General features: G+C 30.4%; 1 protein-coding gene across 3 annotated transcripts; it reads right to left on the bottom strand.

Annotated features, from left to right (window-relative positions):
- Positions 1–459: 459 nt before the first annotated feature.
- LOC127726662 (uncharacterized) lies at positions 460–22,359 on the bottom strand. 3 transcript variants are annotated; one of them, XM_052234111.1, is made up of 7 exons: positions 18,926–21,055; positions 16,167–17,748; positions 4,769–4,831; positions 4,430–4,537; positions 3,244–3,438; positions 1,816–1,977; positions 460–620 (listed from the first exon to the last, which is right to left on the bottom strand). In XM_052234111.1, exons 2-7 carry the CDS (start codon positions 16,194–16,196, stop codon positions 468–470), a joined length of 711 nt encoding a protein of 236 aa, XP_052090071.1. In that variant the 5' UTR covers positions 16,197–17,748; positions 18,926–21,055; the 3' UTR covers positions 460–467. The 3 variants fall into 3 exon arrangements, with proteins under 3 accessions (XP_052090071.1, XP_052090072.1, XP_052090073.1); XM_052234112.1 differs by lacking the exons at positions 16,167–17,748; positions 18,926–21,055 and adding an exon at positions 22,078–22,359; XM_052234113.1 differs by lacking the exon at positions 16,167–17,748.
- Between the last annotated feature and the right edge of the window lie 4,351 nt (positions 22,360–26,710).

The following is a 26,710-nucleotide window of genomic DNA, read 5'->3' as shown; positions in this document are numbered from 1 at the left end:
AATTCGTATTGTATAGTCTTTCGTTTTCTATGTAATTTTGTGCTATTGTTTTTCGTCCTTTTTTGGTTTATTTTACCATGGTGTTGTCTGTTTATATGTTATCCCTTGGTACCTTCTTTCTCTTTTTCAGATAGAAAGAAATGATTTAACTCAATATACCCTCCCTGATTTTAATACGTATGTATTTTTTAAATTATTTTATCCTATTATGTTATTCTGTGGTGAGAAGAAGGACTAGGGATCAATTATTATTACCGCCTTTTAAAGTTATTAAGGATGATTCAAGTTTTTTTCTAGTGAGAATCAGTTCCTTCTATTGGGTTTTTCCAATTTAATATTCGGTTCTTTCTATTTAGTAATCTGACATCGGCCCTACTATCAGTACTATATATTTTATTACCTCCGATTTTTGTAAAGTTTGAATAGAAAATAAAACAATTCAAAAAGACGAATGCATTTATTAATATTTAATATTTCATTCTGTAGGCAACGCCACATGGCATCTTATCTAATCTTTCCAACTCATTATTGTGGTGTGTGCCGCTTGAAGCTTGAAAATTTCTTTCAGTATTACACGATGTCTTCAATGGATCATCCATGTCATCATCTAAGTCAATTATCTAAAAATAAAAATGAAACTTTATATATTTTTTACAAATGCCAGAAATTAAGTGTCGTGTCAAATGTAATCAAAACGCATGGTATGTATATCAATGTACACACAACCTTCATATCTATATCATGTAGGCAATCTTTCAGGAAACCACATAAAAATTAGAAAGCGTCAAATTATATATTGGGCATTGATAACAACTTATACATAACAATTTCACTTTATGAAAAAATGGAAACATGGTAATTACTTTAAACATGTATTCAAACATCTTTGTAAGTAAAGGCAAAAGTAGTATACCGCTGTTCAATAGTCATCAATCGATTAAGCAAAAACAAATCCGGGTCACAAACCAAAACTACACTGGACGTTAAGCAACCAACAATCAATCAAATCAAACCAAAAATGAGGGAAACACGTCAACTATAAGAGGAAACAACGGAACAACAGAAACACTGAACTGCAACAAAAACAAACGCCAACATACACAAAAAAACGGACTAATTGATAACAACTGCCATATTCTTGACTTGGTACAGGATATTTTAAGAAAAAATAGTGGGTTGAACCTGGTTTTATGGCTAGCCAAACCTTCCGCTTGTATGTCAATGTTAAAAATATTGCTAAAATGACAACATTACGTGACAGGAATACAGGACAAATAAACGCAAGAACACTCAGGACAGAAAAATACATAAATAAATAAATAATATTATAGTACATTACAACATGTAAACCACAGAATAACAACAGACACTTGAAAGTAATGACATTTGAGAAGACGGTTAATACTACATTGATTAATAGGACTATCGTCAAATGAAAAAAACGACATTCAAATGAGCTGCGTCGGATAGAAATCGACCTTATACAAATGAATATCAATACATCTGTTTACCTATTTTAGGTTGACAAAATTTCTGTACAAAGTCTGTAACTGTTTGAAAATCGGGTTCATATAAGAACCCTATAAAATATACCAAAAATCTTCTTTTATTTCGCATTTGAATGTTCCAAAATCAATCAAAGTCTTTTACCTGTACATGTACAAAATGTATTCGGGTCCTTGCATAAGGTCGATTTCTATCCGACGCAGCTCAAATATGAAATAAATCAAATAATTTATTAAATTTGTTATTCATCTCATGTAAAACGACAATACACAATATCGATGTACATGTATCTTTCATTAATTTATTTACCTTTCGCACTCTACTCTGCTCTACTCGCTTTCTTATCGCTTCTTTTTCCGAAATATTGGATTGCTGTTGCTTATCTTGAATGTTTTTTCTATAGTTGTCAACAGCTTGGTGGTTCTGTAGAAGTAATCCTTTCTGGCATCCGACTCTGTGTTCGGGATAAGACTGGAAAAAGATTGATATAAACGATATATAATTATCTGAATATATCAGTAAAATAAACCTTTATTATATCATTTGTGTTTCTCGTGCAAATATTGGATACACTTAAAAGGGTAATTTTCTATACAAAATTAGCGGACAATCCGGAGGGTCATTCAAAACTCAAAAGTCGAGATAAACTGACAACGAAATTGCAAAAAAACGGCAGACGACGAAAAGACAAACAAAATAACAAAATATAAAAAATAGAAGATGTGGTATGATTGCCAATGAGGAAACTCAACACGAACCCAACCGAAAAACGGGAAGAGGGGTGTTTCCATTTGCTCCGAAAGAGTAAGCATATTATGTTCCAATATTTGCACCCGTCGTGTTGCTCATTGTAAATACTGTGACAGTACTTTTATTCGTGGGTATTAATTTTCGTGGTTTGAGCAAAAGTTACATGTTCGTGGCTTCTTAAATTCGTGGATTCTAGTTTTCTGAAAAATATCGAGTGAAGCTCATTACTAACAACATTCATCAAATTTTTAATAAAACAATTGCATTCGGAAATAAGATAATTTATCTATGCTTACAAATTGTCTCGACTGAAGGAAATTGCAAAGTAAACATCTTAATTACTGCAGACGTGTAATCAGAAGTGATGACACTAATTAATCCGAAATGAAGTAATCGAAAATTAAAGATCATCAAAGGTGTTAATTGTGCCATAAACTTGTCACTAAAAGAAAACGGTTACATAAACAATGCTACAAATGTACTTTGAATTGTTGAATTAACTCTCATGAAAAAAGCAATATGAAAATACTATTCGGTACCCACCGAATCAAGGTACGTTCACAGTACATAATCGGTTATGTCACAATCGAGGAAAAGGAAGGATTGTGGTTACGACAGTTGGAACATATACGTCGGAATAACTTCAACTTTAACACTAGGAACCCTTGGTTCAATAGCTTGCTTATAAGCAGTAACCTCCGATCAAGGAAAGCTGAAATGTTTTCCACCGACTGTCATTGTCAATTTTTAGATTTAAATGAAGGTATGAGGCAGACAACATAGAACTGGAGAGTAAACAATTTGAAAGCTGAAATCATCCCTTATCTCATTAAGTTTTGTTCTCCGTCGACCCTCATTGTACACTTCTGGATGTAATTGTCTCTGTATATATGTATATGTTTTCTTTACAAACCATTTATAGAAAATGAGAGGGATTGGCAGATTTGAGTATATTGCTTTGTATCAGTGTGTTTTATTTGAACTTACAAGTATTTCGTTGAGAAAACAAACTTTGATTGCGATTGGATCAAATTTGATCTCTCCCTGATGTACTCCTACATCTTTTTCTAGGTACGGCATATTTTGTTCATCCAAGCACTTCATCTGCATGAGGCTAGCGGAGACATCATTCCTCTCTTTGCATCCAGAGTTCCAATCGCTTTTCTTAGAAGTGTTTCCACTCTTAAAAATACAACAGGTATGTTCCATAAATTATTTTTTTCTACATGATGTATATTATACTTAAGCAAGTTATAAACTAAAAATAATGACATAAATTGTATATATATAACACTCTGATGAAGAATGAAAAAGCAGAAAATGTTGTTTTTCAATGCAGGTTGCTATCTCAAAAACAATTGAATTTTCCATGATGTAAATGTATATTAGTGTTCGAATGCTGTGTGTTGTTTATGTATCTTTCTATCCCGGAATGAAAAAAACAAGAATATAGTTCATAAACTTATGGCAAATGTGCCTACAAGCTGTTATCCTTTTTATGATATGCGCATTTGTCATATTTAATGAAGTAACGGAACATGGATCTAATTGCTGTTCTGCAAAATGGATCAAAAGGAAACACCTAACTTTACGTTAAAGATTGTTTATAGCCCCATCTGGTTGGGTTTTTTTTCATCTATTTACTTCACTTGTTACACTCGAGAACACAACAGTAATATGTAAACTCATAAGGAGCTATGTAATCGAAATTAACTAAAATGGCGAAGGCTTTATGGTGACATGTAAGTGTTTCCATCTTTGTCATCTGGTTTATGATTGTTGGGTCCCTGGCGAGCAAATCACATCCCTTATTTCACATGGCTTAACATTCGAAGATCAATTTGTCTAAAGAAATTGCAATTGTAGTTTTAGTAAGTACATGTATATCTAACTGGAAATCTATCCAAGAATATATTGCATAAAACAGTCGCTAAATAAAGTGTTTAATTATTAGACAAAGAAGTAAGCAGAAAATCCAGCAACATCGTTATTGTAAGACATTGTAGTTTAACTGACATCCAATATGACTACAGAAGATCTGATCATTATGAGACATGTATAAAATACATATTATATTTCGCACTATTTTATCTACACGAGTTCAGCTATTTCATTTTTTTTTTTTTTTTTTTTTCAATAATTCCGGTTTGTTTACAATAATAAGATCACTTACAACTTTTGGCAACTGTTCTAAGATATTGTCAGTAGTATTCTCCATGGATGGTTGCATATCACTTCCTGGTGTTTCACAAACCAACGTGTGGCCGAGGGATGGAATATCCTACATTGAAAAAGAGAATTAAAAGGAATCATAAGTCAACAAAATAAGAAATGATGAAATGGCTAAATATTTAGCTTTTGAAATAAAATTGTCTTTACCATTTACTCAGATAGTAAAAAATGTACCTGTTAATTTGGTTTTCATTGTTTTGACTTTTTGCATCTCTTAAGTTGATATAAGTTTTTATTACAAGGCAATTTATCAATGCTATTTAATTGTTTATTTACTTACACTTTCAACAACTGGCTCGTACATGTGTATACTCATATAGTTTCCCATGTTATCTTCTTTATTCTGTAATATAAGACAGAGCTTAAATACAAATATGTGATTTTATTAAATAATATATCTTTGTGATAGTTATTTTGATAATTATAATTATTTAAGGATCAAGACCTGTAATATAGAACAAATTCTTCAAACTTATTGATACTTTTGTTTCAACAACCGTTTCTATATATTTTTATATTTTAGTTTTGAATTAACACAGATTTTGCACCCTACAAAAGTGAAGACGGAGATATCCCTTTCGTAGCTTATATGCTGTGTGGGTTTTGTTCATTGTTGTAGGCCCTTCGGTGACCTAAATTTGTTTTCTACGTCATGTGGACTCTGGCTGAAAGTTGTCTCATCGGAAATCATACCACATCTTCTTTTGTTCATAAGGAGATGTTGAATGATTGACTATGAGACAATTATTCAATCATGTCAATAGAGTCGAAATGATTTAAGATATTATAACTCCGCGTTCAAAATGAACAAAGCAAATTCCTCAAGTTCAGATATGAAAGGATGAACAGGAATGGGCAAAACTAGAATTGACGAACCAAGAATGCTTAATTAGCATTGACAACATTCTGACTGCACAAAAACATTGGTGGTTATCAAGCTGTCTATGTCCCTTAACTCGTGTAAACCTAACGACATATGCATCCAAGTATAATGTTTGCAGTATTGCTATTTGCGGATTATTTTTTATAGAACGGAAAAAGTGTTTATTTTGACGAGAATAAAGCTTTTAATATCAAAAACGGTGCAAATGGTTTCGAACCAGAAGCACCATTCGACGATTACGGATTATAATGATGACGGAGGCCAAAATATTTGTCTGTTTGATTTAGTTGTGGGTGCTACACGCCGTATTTATTACATTAGTGTTTTATATCTATTGTACTGTTATTTCGTATGTTCCTTTCATAGTTTCGATAGTATGTTTCTTGAAGTGGCATTTGTTAATCTACTGACCGGAATTAAAATCAGGGGAGGATTGAAACTTCAAAAGACCTGTTTATCCCGGCCACTGTTTTAAGTTCATCAGTATTCATCGATTGCCATATCTAAATTGTAATTTGTTTTAATTGGCAGATCTGAAATAATGTAATACTTTAAAATTACAGATGATTTTTTTGAAACTCACATTGTGTTATAAATACCTCTATATTTTGAACCCTGTATATTATCCGATAGATGTAAATAAATAAGTACATACGTTAAGGCCAACATTCAAAGTAAAAGAAAACCTCAATTAACTATGATTACCCGGCCACGTTCATTCTGTGTTTTTGTTAGATGTATATCCATTTGTACCCTTCTGATGAGGTAAGCCTTTTCCAACTTATTTTTATAATTTGTTTGTATGTTGTACAGTTACACCATTGTCCAAGGTTAGGGGATGGGTGGGCACCTGCTAGCATGTTTAACCCCGCCACATTATGTATGTGCCTGTCCCAAGTCAGGAGCCTGTAGATCAGTGGTTGTCATTTGTTGCTGTGTTGCATGCTTGTTTCTCGTTCACTATTTTGTACATAAATTAGGCAGTTAGTTTTCTCGTTTGAATTGTTTTACACATGTCATTTCGGGCCCTTTAATAGCTGACTATGCGGTATGGGCTTTCCTCATTGTTGACGACCGTTCAGTGACCTGTAGTTGTTTATTTTTGTGTCTTGTGAAGAGTTGTCTAATTGACAATCATACTACATCTTCTTTTTTACATGTACCATGTCAGGAATATGAGAGTTGTTTTCCATTCGTTTGATGTGTTTGAGTTTTTGATTTTGCCATTTGATTATATGACACAGGAAGTTGCATTTTATACAACGGAAGTAACTATTTTTATTCCTGATTTCAAGTAAAATAATATCAAAACATTTTTTTTTTTCGAATCAGTGTAAAGAAAACTGTCTGAAGACACCCGACGTGGTATTTTGCATACCGGAAGTAGACATTTATGTCACTTATTTCAAAGAGAAATGCATAGAAACCATTTATGTACGAGAAATCACTGTTGAAAAGCATGACATTTGGAGTGACTATTTTAAACCGAAACCCTGAGATCAGTTTTTCTTGGGGTTTTTTATGTGTTTTTGTTTCTTTTTTCGCAATCTGTTCGGATGTTATGCTTTATTACACCACCGTCTTAGATTTGAAATGGTTGAGAGCTTACACATAGATTTAACTCTGCCATATTCTGTATACGCTTGTTTCCAAGTCAGAACCTTATCATTCAATGGTTGTCGTTTGTTTCTGTATACAAATATTTGTTTTTCGATTATTGCATTATACGTGCATCAATGATATAAGACCATCGCTACCTCGTTTTAATTGTTTTACATTTAATTATTTCGGGGCATTTCATAGCTATCTATATGATTTGCTTGTTATTAATGGTCATGAACCTTTGACCTTGATATTTCGATAAAGGTCAAAGTTTAAATAGACGTTCCAAATTTTGACCTTTATTTTAACTTAATACTAGTATATGATGAAGGCAAACGGCCTTTAACATTAGGCTGGTTCCCATATGACCTTGAAAAAGGTCAACCGGAAGTATCCTTAACCGGATTTGACGTTGTGTTGTGATGAGTTTTGTTGACAGAACGTAGCATTTTGGCATTTATATCAAGTTGCTGTATATTTTTAGAATTTTTAGAATTAGATGTGTTGGGATATAGCTCATTATCTATATAAAGATGGGACGTAGGGTCATATGATATGAGGTACTTGCATTATGACCTTGAAATTAAGTTCAATGTATTTGAAGTTTTTGATCTTACTCTATTAATTCATATTTTTTACGTGATAAAGCAATAGCGTTTTTTTTTTTGCATTCGGTTGATAGACATACAACTTTGAAAAGGTCTGACGAAAAGGCCATTTCTTAAACCGGAAGTATTCATTTCTTGTACTGATTTAATATAAAAGTACATAGAACTATATTTTGGGAATCATTGTGAGGTAACCAGACGGTATTGGGAGTATTTTTTTTTTTTATTTTTTAAATCGGAAGCTGCAGATTTTCTCCATTATTTTAAGCAAAAAATTATAGAAATCATATTGTTGTTGCATAAGTATGAATGAAGCTTTTATATGCAACCGAAAATGTTATTTCCAAACCGGACTTAGCAAATTTTTTCCCTTATTTCAGGCAAAAGTATATCGAAACCAAACATTTTTTAAGAGTGTAGGAACCTAATTTGACTCTTTGGGTAAACCGGAAGTAGCTTCTTATCATTTTTTTTTGGAAAATTTTAATTTGTTAAGACCTTCAATTATTCTCTCAACAATTGTTTTTTTGATTTTTATAGCAATTGGGTTGCTTGCGTTTTGGTTTTCTTGGTGGTGATTTATGGATCTCGAGAACTATTTCCAGTTTGTTCCCCTGTTTATCTTTTCGTCTATCGTATTTTTCTATTTGTCATAGTGTTTTTTTATTATCTTCGATCTATTATCACTATGTATTCTCAACTGTTTTTCACCAATGGTATTTTTGTGCTAATAGTTAAAAAAAATTATCTCGTTCCCGTGTTTTCTTTTTTTTTTTAATTCAACGTTTTTTGAACTTTGGGATAAAAAAATACAGGGACTTTCATAAACAAAATTCGAATGAATACAACAACCAACATAATAAGAACACAATATCAACTAATTAGCACTATTTCATCGATTATCCAAAAAATTATCTAATGATGTCCTGACCGATTGTATCAACAAGTTCTCCGTTTGTGCATTCGTTTGTTCTGCTGACGTAGTGAGTTACTTTTGTTTTAATAACAATCAGATCCTATTTCAAAATTAGAATAGCAACATTCATGAATATTTGTATTGAAGATGTAAGCTTACTTTTGTGGCTCAGAGCACACATTGACAGGTTTCGTATTTTAACAAAAATGGTAAGGGGTCATTTTACTAACGATCAACGATATTGTCTCGAGCAGAATGTTACTTTTACGATTTCTTGTTTCTGACATATCATACTGCAATGAACAGTATTATTTGTTTAAACAACTTTTTTTTGAAAGTGCACAAATTTCAATTTTACAATAGACAACGAGGGGTTCGGAAACACCCAAAACCTATCTGAATCCTTCTCCCTTATTTTCGTATTTTAAAGTTAACAATATTGAAATTTGAATTATATTAACAATCTATCAGGAAATTTTGATATCGTATATAAATGGAAACGAAAGCAAAAGTGCATTTTTTTTTAGATTTAAGTAAATGTAATTTGTAATGTGTTTAAAATAAAAATAGAAAAATATTGTATTGCCATATTTTCAATACTTTCCGCTAATTAGAATATTTTAATGTATAGATATTTTGATATGTCAGATTTTGGCTCTTTATAGAAAATCACTGTTTTAAATTTAACATGATGTTTTAATTGTTAAATAGTTGCAGAACACTAATTCTGTATCGGGTCTTTACGCTATGTTTAGTCTTCTTTAGCTTAACCTATATGATTGTAATGTTATTGTTCTGTTTTATCTACATCATTTTGACACCTGGATCCGGTTGTTCATTTCTTGGTTAAATTACATCAGAGATTAGATACCATTACCCTTGGTTAACATATAACCGTAGGTTGTTCATCCTGTGGTAAAATGTAACCCTCGTTAAATCCTTCATTATAAAATTCAGATTAAACCTTGCTTCGGACCTCTTTTAAACTTCTAACAAAGGAAAAGTGTGGTCTAAATGAACAATTTTCTGCTTAAAACTAGACTAGAAATGTCACTAAACTTTTGATAAAACATATTTTTCGTTTTCCTCAACCATTAGTAGTTCAATACTGATTAGGTATTACGTTTTACAGTCTTTCAACGTTATTCTGATCGATGTCTATTAACATTTTCAAATCTATATCTTATGTTACCATGTCATCTTTTATGCCTTTAAATAACAAAAATGATTCCTATTAGGTCCGCGCTGCTATACTATTTAATGAAACTAAACACTGAAAAGCGAATTTGTTTTTCATAAGAATTGTATTGATCAAACAATTTTTCGAGGACCGGAAAAAAGGGTGGATAATTCTTTATTTTGTTAAAAAAAATAGCATTCACTGAAAATTTAATCATTTGTAACGTAACCAAGGGCTTAAAAGAAGTTGAACAACAGAATAATTAATAATAATGTCAAACTTATGACCATGTATGATATACTTTGAAAATAAATAGACTGCAATTAATTGTGCTTTCATGGAAATGAGTTTTTAAAATGCCTTTGCTTTTTGACGAATATACAAAGTGTACTTAACGGTGTATCAGGAAATGTTAATATAGTTAATAAATAGGTACGTCCTATTTTGAAATACAGAGTAACGAAAGCAAAAGCACATATTGTTTTCTTCAAATTTGATAAAATGTGTGTCATAACTGGGATTTTGTTTTTTAAACATCAATTATAATAGATTTTGTTAGAAATATTTTCAATGCTATTCCTTAAATTGGGATAGTTTGATGTAAGAATGTTTAGGTGTGTCAAATTTTCGGCCCTTTGTGGCAATACAGTATTTTGAAATTAATTGGCAAATGCTTGAACTATTGAACTGTTCGTAGGAAACTAATTCTTAAATGAGTGTTATATGTTAATTTAGTTTTTATTTAATAGTGCTTTCATTTCTGAAATAGGACACATATATTAACGTAAAAAGTAGAAAAAACTAGTTCTCAAATGTGAAATCAATTAAAATCCGTTTGCAATGCTTTGACAATTAACTGGATGTAGATTATCGGTAGTAATAAATAATACTTTTTTATCATCCTGCCTTATATATTTTGAGACTGCGGACATAATAGGATACTCAAAAGTCATTGTGCATAGGTCATACAACAATGTATACAATATTACTCTTTTTATGTACCTTTGACAATTTTGATTATTACTTATAAGGCAGATCATTCAACAGTAGCCACATTAAGTGTTTTGATCCTGTCAATGATACTTTGCAATGATTGTGTTACTGTTGTTAATTCTCACAATGAAAATGAATATAAAGAAGTCTTTGTTCTAATAATTTATTAGAATATTTCTGACGTGAAAATGATCTTAGTCAAACGATATTTACAAAATAATATTTTGTCAAATACATTTACTAAATATTCACTTTGAGTAGAATAAAACTTAAATATTTTGTACTTACATCTAAATGAGTTATATTAACCTGAATTCTTGCACAAGAATATCCTTCCTAGTTAACTGCGAATCAGGTAATAATGATTTTTACGTATATATTACGTATATTTTAATTCTGACTATCTATTTGGCATACTGAGAAACGAAAGTAAAAGTACATTTAGACAACTCAGAAAAATGATACCAAATAGAATAAAAATAGGTTATTGTTTTTCTTAACTACATAATTTTTGAACGATATCTTGTTCGAAATATGTTCAGTAGTACACTGCATTTCGGATAATTTGTGAATGTGTTGTGGTGTACATATTTTTGGCACGTCGCGGCAGCATAGTGTTATGATTTTCTGCATTATGTTTTTTGTTAATAATAGGTAACATGTTAATATGATAAAAACATAATCTTTCGATCAGTTTCATTGAGCTCCGGAGCTTGCATGTCTTTAACTAATCGTAGTCGTTTGCTAATTTATGTTATTCATTGTCATTTTGTTTAGTTTCTTCAGTTACCAGTTCCAACATAGGACTGGGACTTCTTTTAAACAAAGTATTACTGTACGTATTTCTGTGTCTTTTTTATTTCACTTGGCTAGAGGTGAATCAGCAAGTGACTCAATCTTGGGGGAAGAAGAGTAGTTTCTTAAGTTTTATATATGTTTAGGAAACCACTGTATAGTATCTATCATTATCTTTAGTGTATTCATTGTTGTTGTTTTTTTTTTTGTATTTTACTCTAAAAAGAAATGAATAAATTGACTGATATATTACACATATTTTTATTAAATGTAGGACATTTTGGATTATCGTTTTATGAACGTTTATCTTTCTCTATTGTAAAGAAATAACTGCAATATATCATATGAGTTTTTGAAAATACCCGATAACACATGAAAAAATTAAGTCGCCTCAGAGCACAAAAACGTCATGCTAAAGGCATTTAGCGATTTTCTGGATCAGCTTTGATTTGATTTTTCCCTAGTTTTTGTTTGATTATTGCTGTTTAGATTTATTTAGTGGTGAAAGGCAGTGTCTATTACCTTATAAGGAGGCATTTTCTTTTGTTTCGTTAACATTCTGTATGAAAGGTGATGCTGAAGTTGGATTGTCGTTACGTTTACGTTACGTGGAAAATATTACGTGCACATATGAGCGAGAACATGTTTTTATACATTTGTAATATCAATATGAATCTAGCTGTGCATTACACTCAAACGTTGAGCATGGTTTTTAACGTATAAGTTTAGACATTAACAGTCATGTCATCCCACCAAGACACATCATTCTGATATCCGTGTCGATCAGTTTTTGCTGTAACTGATAAATGGTTTCTCAAATGTGTAAAGGAGTTTATGTTATGTATAAATACAATTCAGTCTTTCTATTCCATTTCGTTCGTTTATGTAGTACACCTATGAACTTAAAAATCATATAGACAAAACTCTAATGTTTGTTAGTGAACCATTTTATTATAATTGGAATGCTGTCTTTTTTTTTGGCTCTTTTTTCGAGTAAGACATTATTATAAAGTAACCAATTACACCCTAGTATATTTGATGAGTTTTTGTTTATAAGTGCAAACAGAAGTGATCTTATGCAAGTTTCAAAACACAAAAACAGATTGAATTAACAATTATCTATAGGTTGTTGTTATTCTTCAGTGTTCTATTAATACATGTGTAATAGTAGAAAAGTATACAATATGTATAATGTACTACATCACCATGAAACACGGAAAATTTCTTTTGGATAGTATCAAAGGTTAAAGTTAGGTTAACTTATATGTCATTTGAGTCGGGGTTTTTTTGGTGCAAAGTTCTTATCATAATTTACCACATGTTTTATTTAGCCAATAGATACAAATACACCAATCAACCCTGAAATTGTTCACTAACGTTGATCGGGATACCACTTTTTTTATTGTTTCTCAGATTACTCAAGGACAGGCTCCCTCTTTCGCATTCTGTTTTATTCATTTTTAGATATGTTTTGTCGTAGAATGTCTGGAATGTGTACATTTTATCATTTTTTTGTGCGGTGCTTAGCTTTTGCGCCAAAATAATCTTTCATTTGCGCCACAAACCATATTTCATTTGCGTCATAAAATATTCATTTCATTTGCGTCAAAAAATAAACATTTCATTAGCGCCAATAATACATAAGTAGTAAATAAGTTTCTCAAAAACTCCAAAAAAAAAGATGCATTTCGTTCTCATTTTAGGAAATTTTCTAGATCAGACATACACAGTCCTTGGTTACCTATCGATAACCAATGTGAATGTTCATTATGCAGTCATAAAGACTCCGTTTTTGGTAAAATACAAATTTTTAAATTATAAATTCCCTGTTCGGACGAATACGAGACACGCTTATAACTAATTATATATCCTGAAATGACCAACGCTTTTAGAATAACATATGACGTATAAGGGTTGCACAGGATATTAACCAATCCGCTATTGTAGTCCAAACCAATACAACAGGATTCAGGTTTTGATTCATTACATTTATTCATCATGTTTGACCTCAATTTTATACTGTTATATTAAGGACTATATATGATCACTATACATTGCTTTTAGTTTAAATAACAAGTATTTTATTTCTTTCTTCCGTCAAATAGTTACAGAATTGAAACGTAATGGAATTTTAGTTGATCAAGATAACGCTTTGGGGAAAAGTGGAATGCATGGGTTTGTTTTTAAAACGAAAAAAACATTGCATTAATAAAAGGACACAGTTAAAAAAAAGTGCAGAATTGAAACACAATAATATGAGGATTAGAAAACGGTGTGTGAACTTAAGATTATAAAGATAAAATTATAACATTCTACTGATTACGTGCTTGACCTTATTCTGTTTTATTTATAATAAAACGATTTGTTTGAAAGCAACTGTCATACTCATACACACGTTAACGCATCCATATTCAAATGTTATATATATACATGTAGCTAATAATATCTTTAATGTGCATGAAGGGCTGTGTTATATTATTATGATGTTAGCGGTCAAAATGTATCTTCCAAAAATTAATAATGAATCTTCCAATAAAGGTCCATTTATATACATATAGTGACATCCGATTTGAGCTCGCCTGATTAAAGTACATCCAGAATAGCGGTTTAGCCACACAAATTTATAACTTATTACTTTGAATAACAGTATCAATGGTATTATGTTGAATCAAAAACTAATATGATTTACGTACTGCTTCTTGTAATTTTTAAGAACTTGATAACGATAAAACTAAAGATACTAATTTGGTTCTGACTGTATTTGGTTTTATTTATAATAAAACGATTTGTTTCAAATCAATTGTTATCATCAAACACACGTTTACGCATCTATATTCAAAGGTTAGATATATATCAAATAAAATATTCAATGTGCATTAAGGGGTGCGTTATATTAGTATGATGTTAGCGGTCAAAATGTATCTTACAAAAATTAATAATGAATCTTGATCATAATAAAGGTCCATTTTTTATATATATAGTGACATCAGGTTTGAGCGCGCCTGATTAAAGTAAATCCAGAAAAGCGGTTTAGCCACACAAATGTATTACTCTATTACTTTGATTAACAGTATCAATGGTATTGTGTTGAATCGAAAACTAATATGATTTACGTACTGCTTTCTTGTAATTTTTAAGAACTGGATAACGCAGAAACTGTTTCAGGACAGCTAAACTTATGGTTGTAATCGTTCACATATTACACAAAATCTCTTTGATTAAATTTAAATATATCTTCCCTCCCAGACACTTCCATGACTTTTAAGAAAATATGACCGTATATTTACAATATTTGATCAGTGGAACGTGTTATATTTCATGTTAGCAGTGGTGTTACGCCCCTTCATAAAAACAGATGAAGAAATTAATGATAAACATTAAGCAACTAGTCTAAATGCCATATAGTTAGTCAGATAAATTCGTTACACAATGTGCTAATGACCTAATACGATATGCACGGGGTCAGTAAATATATATGGGGTTTAAACATATACGTGGTCAGTAAATTTTATATGGAATTTACTAACCCCGTATATATCGTATCAGATCTCTAGTACACTGTGTAAGAAGCGGAATCCCATATGGAATTTACTGACCAAATATATATCGTTTTAGGTCACCATCACACATAACTTATCAGTATACATCCAATTCATGTCTTTAAATATTCCCCAACATTTGAAAGCTTCTGCCTAAACTATGATCCCGAAATCTGTTGTATAATGAAAATAATTTCAAACCACATTGTGTCTGTTTTAAAATTTTCCCCAATCATAGTATCAACATTCTATGTATATAGAGAAAATACATCAGATGAAAGTTTCTCAAATTATCTCTTTCCGCAAACTTTAAAAATTAAAGTTTTCCGAAAAGATAAATATCCATGGCCTGATATATATATTAAATAAGGAGATATGGTATGTTGGCCAATGAGACAACTATCCACGAGAGTCGAAATGAAGCGATAGTAAAAAAAATATAGACAAACAGAAAAGCCCATACCGTATATATGGCTAACAACATAGTTCATTTATTTAGTCAAAGTAAAATAAGGCACTAGGATTCAACCGATGTCTTTAAAGTATTATTTGATTTAAAAAGGTCATTAAAATGGTTATTTGATTAAAAAGGTCATTAACATTCTTATTTGATTAAAAAGGTTATTTAAATTAATCATTTTACTATTAACTAGTGTGACAGAGCAGGATTTAAACAGTAGGGTATGATATGGAAGAGAGGATAATACTTCACAATAAATGTGACAAATTATTTCATTTTCGGTAGCCTATAATTAATCTTTGAAGACCGAAACGCATGGTTAGCTTTGAATATATTGAAAAACTACTGAATCAAAATGATATATCATGACTGATTGAAACAGTAAAAAACAAGAGACTAAATAACTTTCATTTATATATATTTCCCCATTTCCATTCACAATTGTATACAATGGTACGACAAAAAGAAACTGATGCAATGGTTACAGTATTTATTTCAATGTACAATGAGATAGTTTGATAAGAGATCGGTTGTTATACTCACGCTATCCATATAATCCAAATCAGTGTATGTTATTAATAATACAATATATAATGTCAATAAAGTCACGTTTTACATTACAATTAAAGTCTAAATAAATACTGTCTTCTGGTTGTATCTTCCGAAAATTACTAATGAAATTGCACTTTAAACACTTAGTACCTTAGAGCTGGTCTTTGTTATGTAATCCATATCAAACCACACTGCATATTAAATGTTTAAATAAAATGTTTTCTTATATACCCCAAATTGCTAACCGTACTGTTAAATTTCTAAAAATAAACTTGGAAATTTGACAAGTTTAAAACCCCGATTAAATCTCCCAGGAAATTTATCAAGTTGTAGTTTCACTTTCTATTGAATTAAATTTCAGAAAATACACAATTGGGTCAACGGTGAATTTAATTTTCTGAATGAGGATTCCGTAAATGATATGATATAGCAGAAAATTTCAGACAATGTGTTAAATCAATACACAAATTGAATGTACTTTTATAAACAAAAACATTCCATAAAAAGCTATTTAAAACCAAAGGTAAGGACAGGTGTAACAGTATCGTAGCAGATCTTTTCAGAAAATGTGGTCACGCTACATAATTTATAAAGGATTGCATACTGGCTCAGAGCACACATTGAAAGATTTCGTATTTTAACACAATGGTAAAGGGTCATTTTACTAACGATCAACGATATTGTCTTGAGCAGAATGTTACTTTTACGAGTTCTTGTTTCTGACATGTCATACTGCAAGGAACAGTATTATTAGTTTAAACAACTTTTTTTGGAAAGTGCGCAAATTTCAATTTTACAATAGACAACGAGGGGTTCGGAAACACCCAAAACCTATCTGAATCCTTCTCCCTTATTTTCATATTTTAAAGTTAACAATATTGAAATTTGAATTATATTAACAATCTATCAGGAAATCTTGATATCGTTTATAAATGTATACGAAAGCAAAAGTGCATTTTTTTTTTAGATTTAAGTAAATGTAATTTGTAATGTGTTTAAAATAAAAATAGAAAAATATTGTATTGCCACATTTTCAATACTTTCCGTTAATTAGAATTTTTTAATGTATAGATATTTTGATATGTCAGATTTTGGCTCTTTATAGAAAATCACTGTTTTAAATTTAACATGATGTTTTAATTGTTAAATAGTTGCAGAACACTAATTCTGTATCGGGTCTTTACGCTATCATGGCTATGTTTAGTCTTCTTTAGCTTAACCTATATGATTGTAATGTTATAGTTCTGTTTTTTCTACATCATTTTGACACCTGGATCCGGTTGTTCATTTCTTGGTTAAATGACAACAGAGATTAGATACCATTACCCTTGGTTAACATATAACCGTAGGTTTTTTACTGTTGTTCATCCTGTGGTAAAATGTAACCCTCGTTAAATCCTTGATTATAAGATTAAGATTAAACCTTACTTCGGACCTCTGTTAAACTTCTAACAAAGGAAAAGTGTGGTCTTAAAGAACGATTCCCTGTTTAAAACTAGACTAGAAATGTCACTAAACTTTTGATGAAACATATTTTTCGTTTTCCTCAACCATTAGTAGTCCAACACTGATTAGGTATTACGTTTTACAGTCTTTCAACGTTATTCTGATCGATGTCTATTAACATTTTCAAATCTACATCTTATGGTACCATGTCATCTTTTATGCCTTTAAATAACACAAATGCTTCCTGTCAGGTCCGCGCTGCTATACTATTTAATGAAACTAAACACTGAAAAGCGAATTGGTTTAAATAAGAATTGTATTGACCAAACAATTTTTCGAGGACCGGAGAAAAGGGTGGATAATTCTTCTTTATTTTGTTAATAAAAATAGCATTCACTGAAAATTTAAACATTTGTAAAGTAACCAAGAGCTTAAAAGAAGTTGAACAACAGAATAATTAATAATTATGTCAAACTTATGACCATGTATGATATACTTTGAAAATAAATATAGACTGCAATTAATTGTGCTTTCATGGAAATGAGTTTTTAAAATGCCTTTGCTTTTTGACGAATATACAAAGAGAACTTAACGGTGTATCAGGAAATGTTGATATAGTAAATTAATAGGTACGTCCTATTTTGAAATACAGAGTAACGAAAGCAAAAGCACATATAGTTTTCTTCAAATTTGATAAAATGTGTGCCATAACTGGAATATATTTTTTGAAACATCAATTACAATAGATTTTGTTAGAAATATTTTCAATGCTATTCCTTAAATTGGGAAAGTTTGATGTAAGAATGTTTAGGTGTGTCAAGTTTTCGGCCCTTTGTGGCAATACAGTATTTTGAAATTAATTGGCAAATGCTTGAACAGTTGAACTGTTCCTAGGAAACTAATTCTTAAATGAGTGTTATATGTTAATTTAGTTTTTATTTGATAGTGCTTTCACTTCTGAAATAGGACACATATATTAACGTAAAAGTAGAAAAATTAGCTCTCAAATGTGAAATCAATTAAAATCCGTTTGCAATGTTTTGACAATTAACTGGATGTAGATTATCGGTAGTAATAAATAATACTTTTTTATCATCCTGCCTTATATATTTTGAGACTGCGGACATAATAGGATACTCAAAAGTCATTGTGCATAGGTCATACAACAATGTATACAATATTACTCTTTTTATGTACCTTTGACAATTTTGATTATTACTTATAAGGCAGATCATTCAACAGTAGCCACATTAAGTGTTTTGATCCTGCCAATGATACAAAGCAATGATCGTGTTACTGTTGTTAAATCTGACAATCAAAATGAATATAAAGAAGTTTTATTAGAATATTTCTCACGTTAAAATGATCTTATTCAAACGATATTTACAAAATAATATTTTGTCAAATACATTAAACTAAATATTCACTTTGAGTAGAATAAAACTTAAATATTTTGTACTTACATTTAAATGAGTTATATTAACCTGAATTCTTGCACAAGAATATCCTTCCTAGTTAACTGCGAATCAGGTAATAATGATTTTTACGTATATATTACGTATATTTTAATTCTGACTAACTATTTTGACATACTGAGAAACGAAAGTAAAAGTACATTTAGACAACTCAGAAAAATGATACCAAATAGAATAAAAATAGGTTTCTGTTTTTCTTAACTACATAATTTTTGAAAGATATCTTGTTCAAAATATGTTCAGTAGTACACCGCATTTCGCTTAATTTGTGAATGTGTTGTGGTGTACATATTTTTGGCCCTTCGCGGAAACATAGTGTTATGATTTTTTGCATTAAGTTTTTTGTTAATAGTAGGTAACATGTTAATATGATAAAAACATAATCTTTCAATCAGTTTTATTGAGGGTCGGACTACTAGTCGTCGTTTGTTAATTTATGATGATCATTGTCATTTTACTTAGTTTCTTCTGTTACCAGTTCTAACATCGGACTTGGACTTCTTATAAACTGAGTTTTACTGTACGTATTTCTGTGTCTTTTTTTCAATTCCACTTAGCTAGAGGTGACTAAGCAAGTGACGCAATCTTGGGGGAAGAAGAGTAGCGTCTTCAATTTTTTATTGTTAGCCAACCACCGTATAGTATCTCTCATAATATGTGGTGTAGTCATTGTGTTTGGTTTTTTTTTTTTTTTGTTTTTTTTTCCATTTTACTTTAAAAAAAATATTTATAAATTGAATGATGTATTACATATTTTTTTATTAAATGTAAGACATTTTGGATTATCATTTTATCAACGGTTATCTACCTCTATTGTAAAGAAAATACTTGATAACACATGAAAACATTTAAGTCGCCTCAGTGCACAGAAACGCAAACTAAAGGCGTTTAACGATTTTTTTGATAAGCTCTGATTTGATTGTTTTCCCATTTTTGTTTGATTATTGCTGTTCAGGTTAATTTAGTGTTGAAAGGCAGTGTCTATTTCCTTATAAGGAGGTATTTTCTATTGTTTTGTAGACATTCTGTTAAAAGGTGATGCTGAAGTTGGATTGTCGTTTACGTTCAGTGGCAAATATTGCGTGCATATAATATTAATATAAATCTTGCTGTGCACTTCACTGAAACGTTGAGGATGGTTTTTAATGTGCAAGTTCAGACATAAACAGTCTTCAAGAAGACATGTCACCCTACTAAGACACATTTCTCTGACTTCTGGGTCGATCAGTATTTGCTCTAACTGATAAATGGTTTCGGTTTTCTCAAATGTGTATAGGATTTTTGTGTCATGTATAAACACAATTCAGTCTTTCTGTTCCATTTCTTTCGTTTATGTAGTACACTTATGAACTGAACAAATCATATAGACAGACGTCTAATGTTTATTAATGGACCATTTTCTCATATTGGAACGCTGTCTCATTTGGGTCGTTTTTCAAGTTAGGCATAATTTTTAAAAAAAAAAACAATTAGAGCCTGGTATCTTTGATGAATTTTTGTTCATAAGTGCATACGATAGTGATTTTATGAAAGTTTGAAAACATAAAAACAGAATGAATAAACAATAATCTACAGGCTAGTGTTATTCTATAGTGTTCTACTTAAGTAGAAAAGTATACAATATGTAGAATGTACTACGTCATCATGAAACACGGATATGTTTCTTTCGATATTATTAAAAGTAAAAGTTATGTTAACTTATATGTCATTTGAGTCCAGTTTTGTGTGCGTGCAAAGTTCTTATCATCATTAACCACTTTTGTTTTAGCAAATACATATATATATACACCTTGAATGTTTTCACTAACGTTGATCAGGACATTATTTTATTTTTTTTAATTGTTTTTCGTGTGACTCGAGGAGAGGATCCCTCTATTGCATTCTAACTTATTTATTTATAAATATGTTTTATCGTAGAATGTCTGGAATGTGTGCACCTTATCTTATTTTGAACGGTGCTTTGATTTTGCGCCAAAATAATCTTTCATTTGCGCCACAAACCATATTTCATTTGCGACAAAATAATTAAAACATTTTATTTGCACCAATAATAGAGGTAAACTTATATGTTTATCATGATTTAAAACTACAAATTTAGCAGTCGCCGTGTTAAATTTATATTATTTTATTAACTAATTACTAGAATATTACTATAGAACAATACATTTGTACAGTTGTTAAATTTTTTTCTAGGTCGGTTAAAATTTTTTTGTCATTCACTTTTTCCTGACGCTTGTACTATACAAATTTTCGGGAAATACTAAATTTGTAAGCCTTTCTATTTATAGTGGATAATTCCGTAAAGGTAATAATAGAGCTTTAGATATAAGTCAAAATTCTAAGAATAAAATATTGTTATTACCGATTACAGTCTATCTTAATTATAGTAATGTTCACTCACAAAAGGGCAAATAAAATGATAGAACTAAACAAGGTTTAAAACAAAACAAGAAGATTGTCATTTTGCTGTTATTTAATTTTAAAGATGCATTTCTACCAATATGTGCGGAATATGACGAATAAAGGCATTTTAACAACAATCACATGAAATAAATAGGACAAACCGAATACATTTTAAAAACAAATTTAATCTTTGACATAACATTTGGAAAACAGTACAAAAATAAACGACTAGAATGTCCGAACAAATAGATTTTGCTTACTTCTCTTATTCATTCCATTATTTAAAAATCATGGTGACCTTTAATTTCTTGCATATTACAATTTTGTCCTATTTTCCAATAATTGAATACTATGTCTTGACACATATTTCAGGGTTTGCATTATATTTCATCTCGAAAAAATAGACTTTACACAGTTATGTACAGGACCACACAATGATTGTGCCCTATAGTTTTATTGTTTCTACACAGATTGTTTCTTTCGTTACGTGTTTTCGTTAAACTTCCGAACCTTTAAATGCATGGGATAACAGGTCAACTAGTATGTGGATATGGTGTAATAAGGAATACTGAAGTAATGAAACGCTACAGTATGAGGAAAATAAGAATATTCTTCATGACAAATAATTTGACTTGGATTAAACATGTAATGATATTATAAGACACTGTTGCAATGATGACAGTATTTATTTCAATTTACAATGAGATAATTTGTTATCTATATATGGTCACACTCACACAATCGGTCACGCTATCCATGTACTGATAGATCCGAATTACAATATATAGTAAATAACAACTACAAACTGAATTTATTCGTATATTATGCTAACATGGCTAAGATCAAAATCCCTAAATTATCATCTATTTGATTTGTTTAAATATGATTTTCGATTTCTACATTAAACACTTAATGACTGAAATTTGATTTCAGTTATGTATTACCAAGTCTCTATTATAATTTACACGAAACTCCAATTGCTATTATGAGATCAGGAAAACCCAAATCTATATATTGATGAGTTTTTCTCTGAAAAGATCAATAGAAAATAAGTTTTTCAAAAACTCAAAAAAAAGATGCGTTTCGAACTTCTTAATTTTTTAAGATCAGACATACACAGTCCTTGGTTACCAATCTATATGTGAATGTTCATTATTCAGTCATAAGGAAAACAAGTATCTCATTTATTTCTTCCATGATCTTGTTACAGAATTGAAAAGAAATGAAATTTAAGAAGAACAAAATAACGCGTCAGAGAATATTAAAATGCATGGATTTCTTTTTCGAACGAAAATGCCTTTGTATTTATAAAAGGACACAGTTAAAAAAAGTACAGATTCGAAACACAAAAATATGAGGATAAGAAAACGGTGTGTGACCTTTATCATGTGTTCAGATTAAAAAGATAATATTATAACAAGATACTAATTAGGTTCTGACTGTATTTGGTTTTATTTATAATAAAACGATTTGTTTCAAATCAATTGTTATCATCAAACACACGTTTACGCATCTATATTCAAATGTTAGATATATATAGCAAATAATATCTTCAATGTGCATTAAGGGGTGCGTTATATTATTATGATGTTAGCGGTCAAAATGTATCTTACAAAAATTAATAATGAATCTTGATCACAATAAAGGTCCATTTTTATATATATAGTGACATCAGGTTTGAGCGCGCCTGATTAAAGTAAATCCAGAAAAGCGGTTTAGCCACACAAATTTATTACTCTATTACTTTGATTGACAGTATCAATGGTATTGTGTTGAATCGAAAACTAATATGATTTACGTACTGCTTTCTTGTAATTTTTAAGAACTTAATAACGCTAAAACTGTTTCAGGACAGCTAATCTTATGGTCGTAATTGTTCACATATTACAAAAAATCTCTTTGATTGAATTCAAATATATCTTCCCTCCCAGACACTTCCATGACTTTTAATAAAATAACACCATATTTATTCAATATTTGATCAGTGGACGTGTTTTAAGTTATTTAGCAGTGGTGTTACGTCCCTTCATAAAAACAAGTTCTGATACGTTGTTCGCCCGGACAACAGATGAAGAAATTAATGATAAACATTAAGCAGCTAGTCTGAATGCAACATGTTAAGATAGTTAGTCAGATAAATTCGTTACACAGTGGTGTGCTAGTGACCTAATACGATATGTACGGGGTCAGTAAATTCATATGGTGTTCGAGCATATACGTGGTCAGTAAATTTTATATAGAATTAACTAACCCGGTATAAATCGTATGCGATCTCTAGTACACTGTGTGAGAAGCGGAACCCCATATGGAATTTACTGACCCCTTATATATCGCATTATGTCACTAGCACACATAACTAATCAGTATACATCCAATTGATGTCTTTAAATATTCCTCCAACATCTGAAAACTTCTGCCTAAATTATGATCCCGAAATCTGCTTTTTTATAAAAATGATTTCACACAAATGAGTCTGTTCTCTAATATTCACAATCATATTGTCAACATTCTATGAATATGGAGAAAATACATCAGATGTTTTAAACACCAAAGTTTTCCGAAAAGACAAATATCCATCCATGGCCTGATAAATGTTGAATGAGGAGATGTGGTTTGATTATCAATGAAGCAACTATCCACCCGAGTTGAAATGATTGGAGAGTAAAAAATTATAGACCATCGGAAAAGCCCATACCGTATAGTCGGCTATAAAAGGACCCGACATAGTTCATTTGTTCAGTAAAAGTAAAATAAAGCACTAGGATTCAATCAATGTGTTTATTAAATTATTTGATTAAAAAGGTCGTTAAAATTAATCATTTTCCTATTAATTAGTGTGACAGAGCATGATTAAAACAGTGACAAGTTATATCATTTTCGGTAGTCTATATTTAATTATATATATTATTTGAAGAACAAAGTGGATGGTCAGCTTTGTTCATTTACAATTAATATATTGAACAACTACTGAATCAAAATACAATGAATATATTGAAAAACTACTAAATCTAAATGAGATATCATGACCGATTCAAACAGTAAAAACAAGAGACAAAATAGTTATAATCTATATATAAAATGATACGACAAAAAACTGATGCAATTGTAAAAGTATTTATTTCAATATACAATGAGATAGTTTGATAAGATATCGATTGTCATACTCACGCTATCCATATAAATATAATCCAACTCAGTGTATGTAATTAAAAATTAAATATTTAATGTTAATTAAGTCACGTTTTACATTAAAGTCAAATTTAAAAAAAAACTGTCTTCTGATTTTATCTTCCGTACATGAAATTGCACTTTAAACACTAAGTACCTGAGAACTGGTCCTTGCTATGTAATCCATAACTAACCACTGCATATTAAATGTTTAAATAAAATATTGTCTTATATACTCCACATTGCTTACCATGCTGTCATATTTCTATAAATAGATACTGGAATTTAAAAACTTGAATTACTTTTCGTGGAAATTGTATAAAGCTTTACTAATCAAATTTACGGGAAGTTAATACGTCAACCATGTATACTTTGTATTCTATATTTATAGGAAAGAATTTCATTAAATTTAGTAATATAGCAGATGGTTTCTGAAAATGTATTGTAATTTCGTGAACAAATACACTGTATTCAAACAATTTAAAAAGCCACATAATAAAGGTAAGCACGAGTGTACAGTAATACCATAGTAGACATTAAAAATCAGTGTGTTTTAAAACAATATACTTCATAAACGCTTACAGACCACACATTTATTTTTTTATAAGGTAACGACTATCTGTTTAAAGTCCATGAGCAAAGCATTCATGCATATTCAGGTTTGAAACATATTTGAATTAAATCTACAGGTAGATTAAAAGGGAATTTTGAATGTCATTGGAAAATTCATGATAGATAACTGAACGTCAAATGCATAATCTGATGAGTGGTCTCTTTATTTCTGTATAGACAAAGACCAAACGACGTTAATGCAGGCACATATAGGTCACTGTACGACTTTCAACAATGTATAGTAAGCTATACAAGTCCTCAGTGTGACCAAAAAAAGAAGTGGATGATACCAATGGAACATTCAAATTACTTAAGTCAAGTGAAACTGACTATGCCATTACAACAAAAACGAAAGACGATGAAAAGACGACCAAATTCACACAACAATACAAGGAAAACTAAAGACTGTGCATCACGGACTCCCTCCTAAAAACAGCTTGATTTTGTGACAAACAAACAAATGTGACATACATCAACTAACAACAGCAATTATATCATAGGCCCTGATTTCGGATAGGCATTTGGCCTTTAAAATGAATGGATTCGAGCCTACCTGATGAGTTTTATGTAAATTGAATGCGCGTCTGGCGTCCGAAATTATAAGCATGGTATCTTTGACAGGATATGGCAGGATAATTAAATCATTAAGAAATAAGATTTGATTTCCGATGAGACAACTTTCACTTTTAGACCAAATGGCCTTATGTTAATAACTATATATCACCGTACGTCCTTCAGCATTAATGAATACCGTTTAATAAGCCATAGCAGGCCACGACATGACAAAATGTAAAACAAAACATACGACATTATCAACGACCAAATAAATGATAAACAATAAACGAAAAAAATATATGACTGACAATCTTCCATATCGGAGTACCCCTGAATGATAGGCTCTTGTTCTTGGACAGGCACACCAAGAATATGACGGCGTCAAACATGTTTGCGAACGTTGTTCCAAAGAAAGTTTTAAGCGTTCAAGTTTATATTTGACAATCTTAATTAACTGTAATGAATGTGTTAACCTGAGTACGATTTGTCAAAAAATGCATAGTTTTGACTCATTTAGTATAAAGTGGTCGTATAGATTTTATTTGATGAATATATGTTCAGACATTATCAGCCTGTCAGTTCCATATTTAAAATTTTTGCGAACACTTCGCATTAATATATGTATCAAATTCCAAATTTGTACCGTTATTTTATGATTATCTAAATTAGATATTTAATTTATTTTTCCTTCTTTGTATACTCTTTTCACTGCATTTTTTTCAGTTTCCTCTCAGTTATTTATATCATTTCACAATGCTACCTTTTTCGCAAAATATCTAGGCTAGTAAAATATCTGGGAGTCATGTTTTCAAATTTACGTCTATTTGTGACATTATGCATGTCTCTTTGAATGTAATAATTTAGTAATGGGTTTTTTTCTCGCTTTTTGTTACCTTTTTTGAAGATATCCTAATTTTTTTCTTTTGACGATTTTACACTTATAGATAAACGGTGTTCTTTCAGAAAAACCAAATATACTTAAGATGTTCCCGTTTTTTTTTTGTTTTTTTTTTTTTGTATCAATCTCATTTGATG

Source organism: Mytilus californianus, unplaced genomic scaffold (genome assembly GCF_021869535.1).
Source record: "Mytilus californianus isolate M0D057914Y unplaced genomic scaffold, xbMytCali1.0.p SCAF_18, whole genome shotgun sequence".
Lineage (NCBI taxonomy): Eukaryota > Metazoa > Mollusca > Bivalvia > Mytilida > Mytilidae > Mytilus > Mytilus californianus.
Note: the sequence above shows the minus strand (reverse complement) of the source record. Positions and strands in the feature narration are given on the sequence as shown.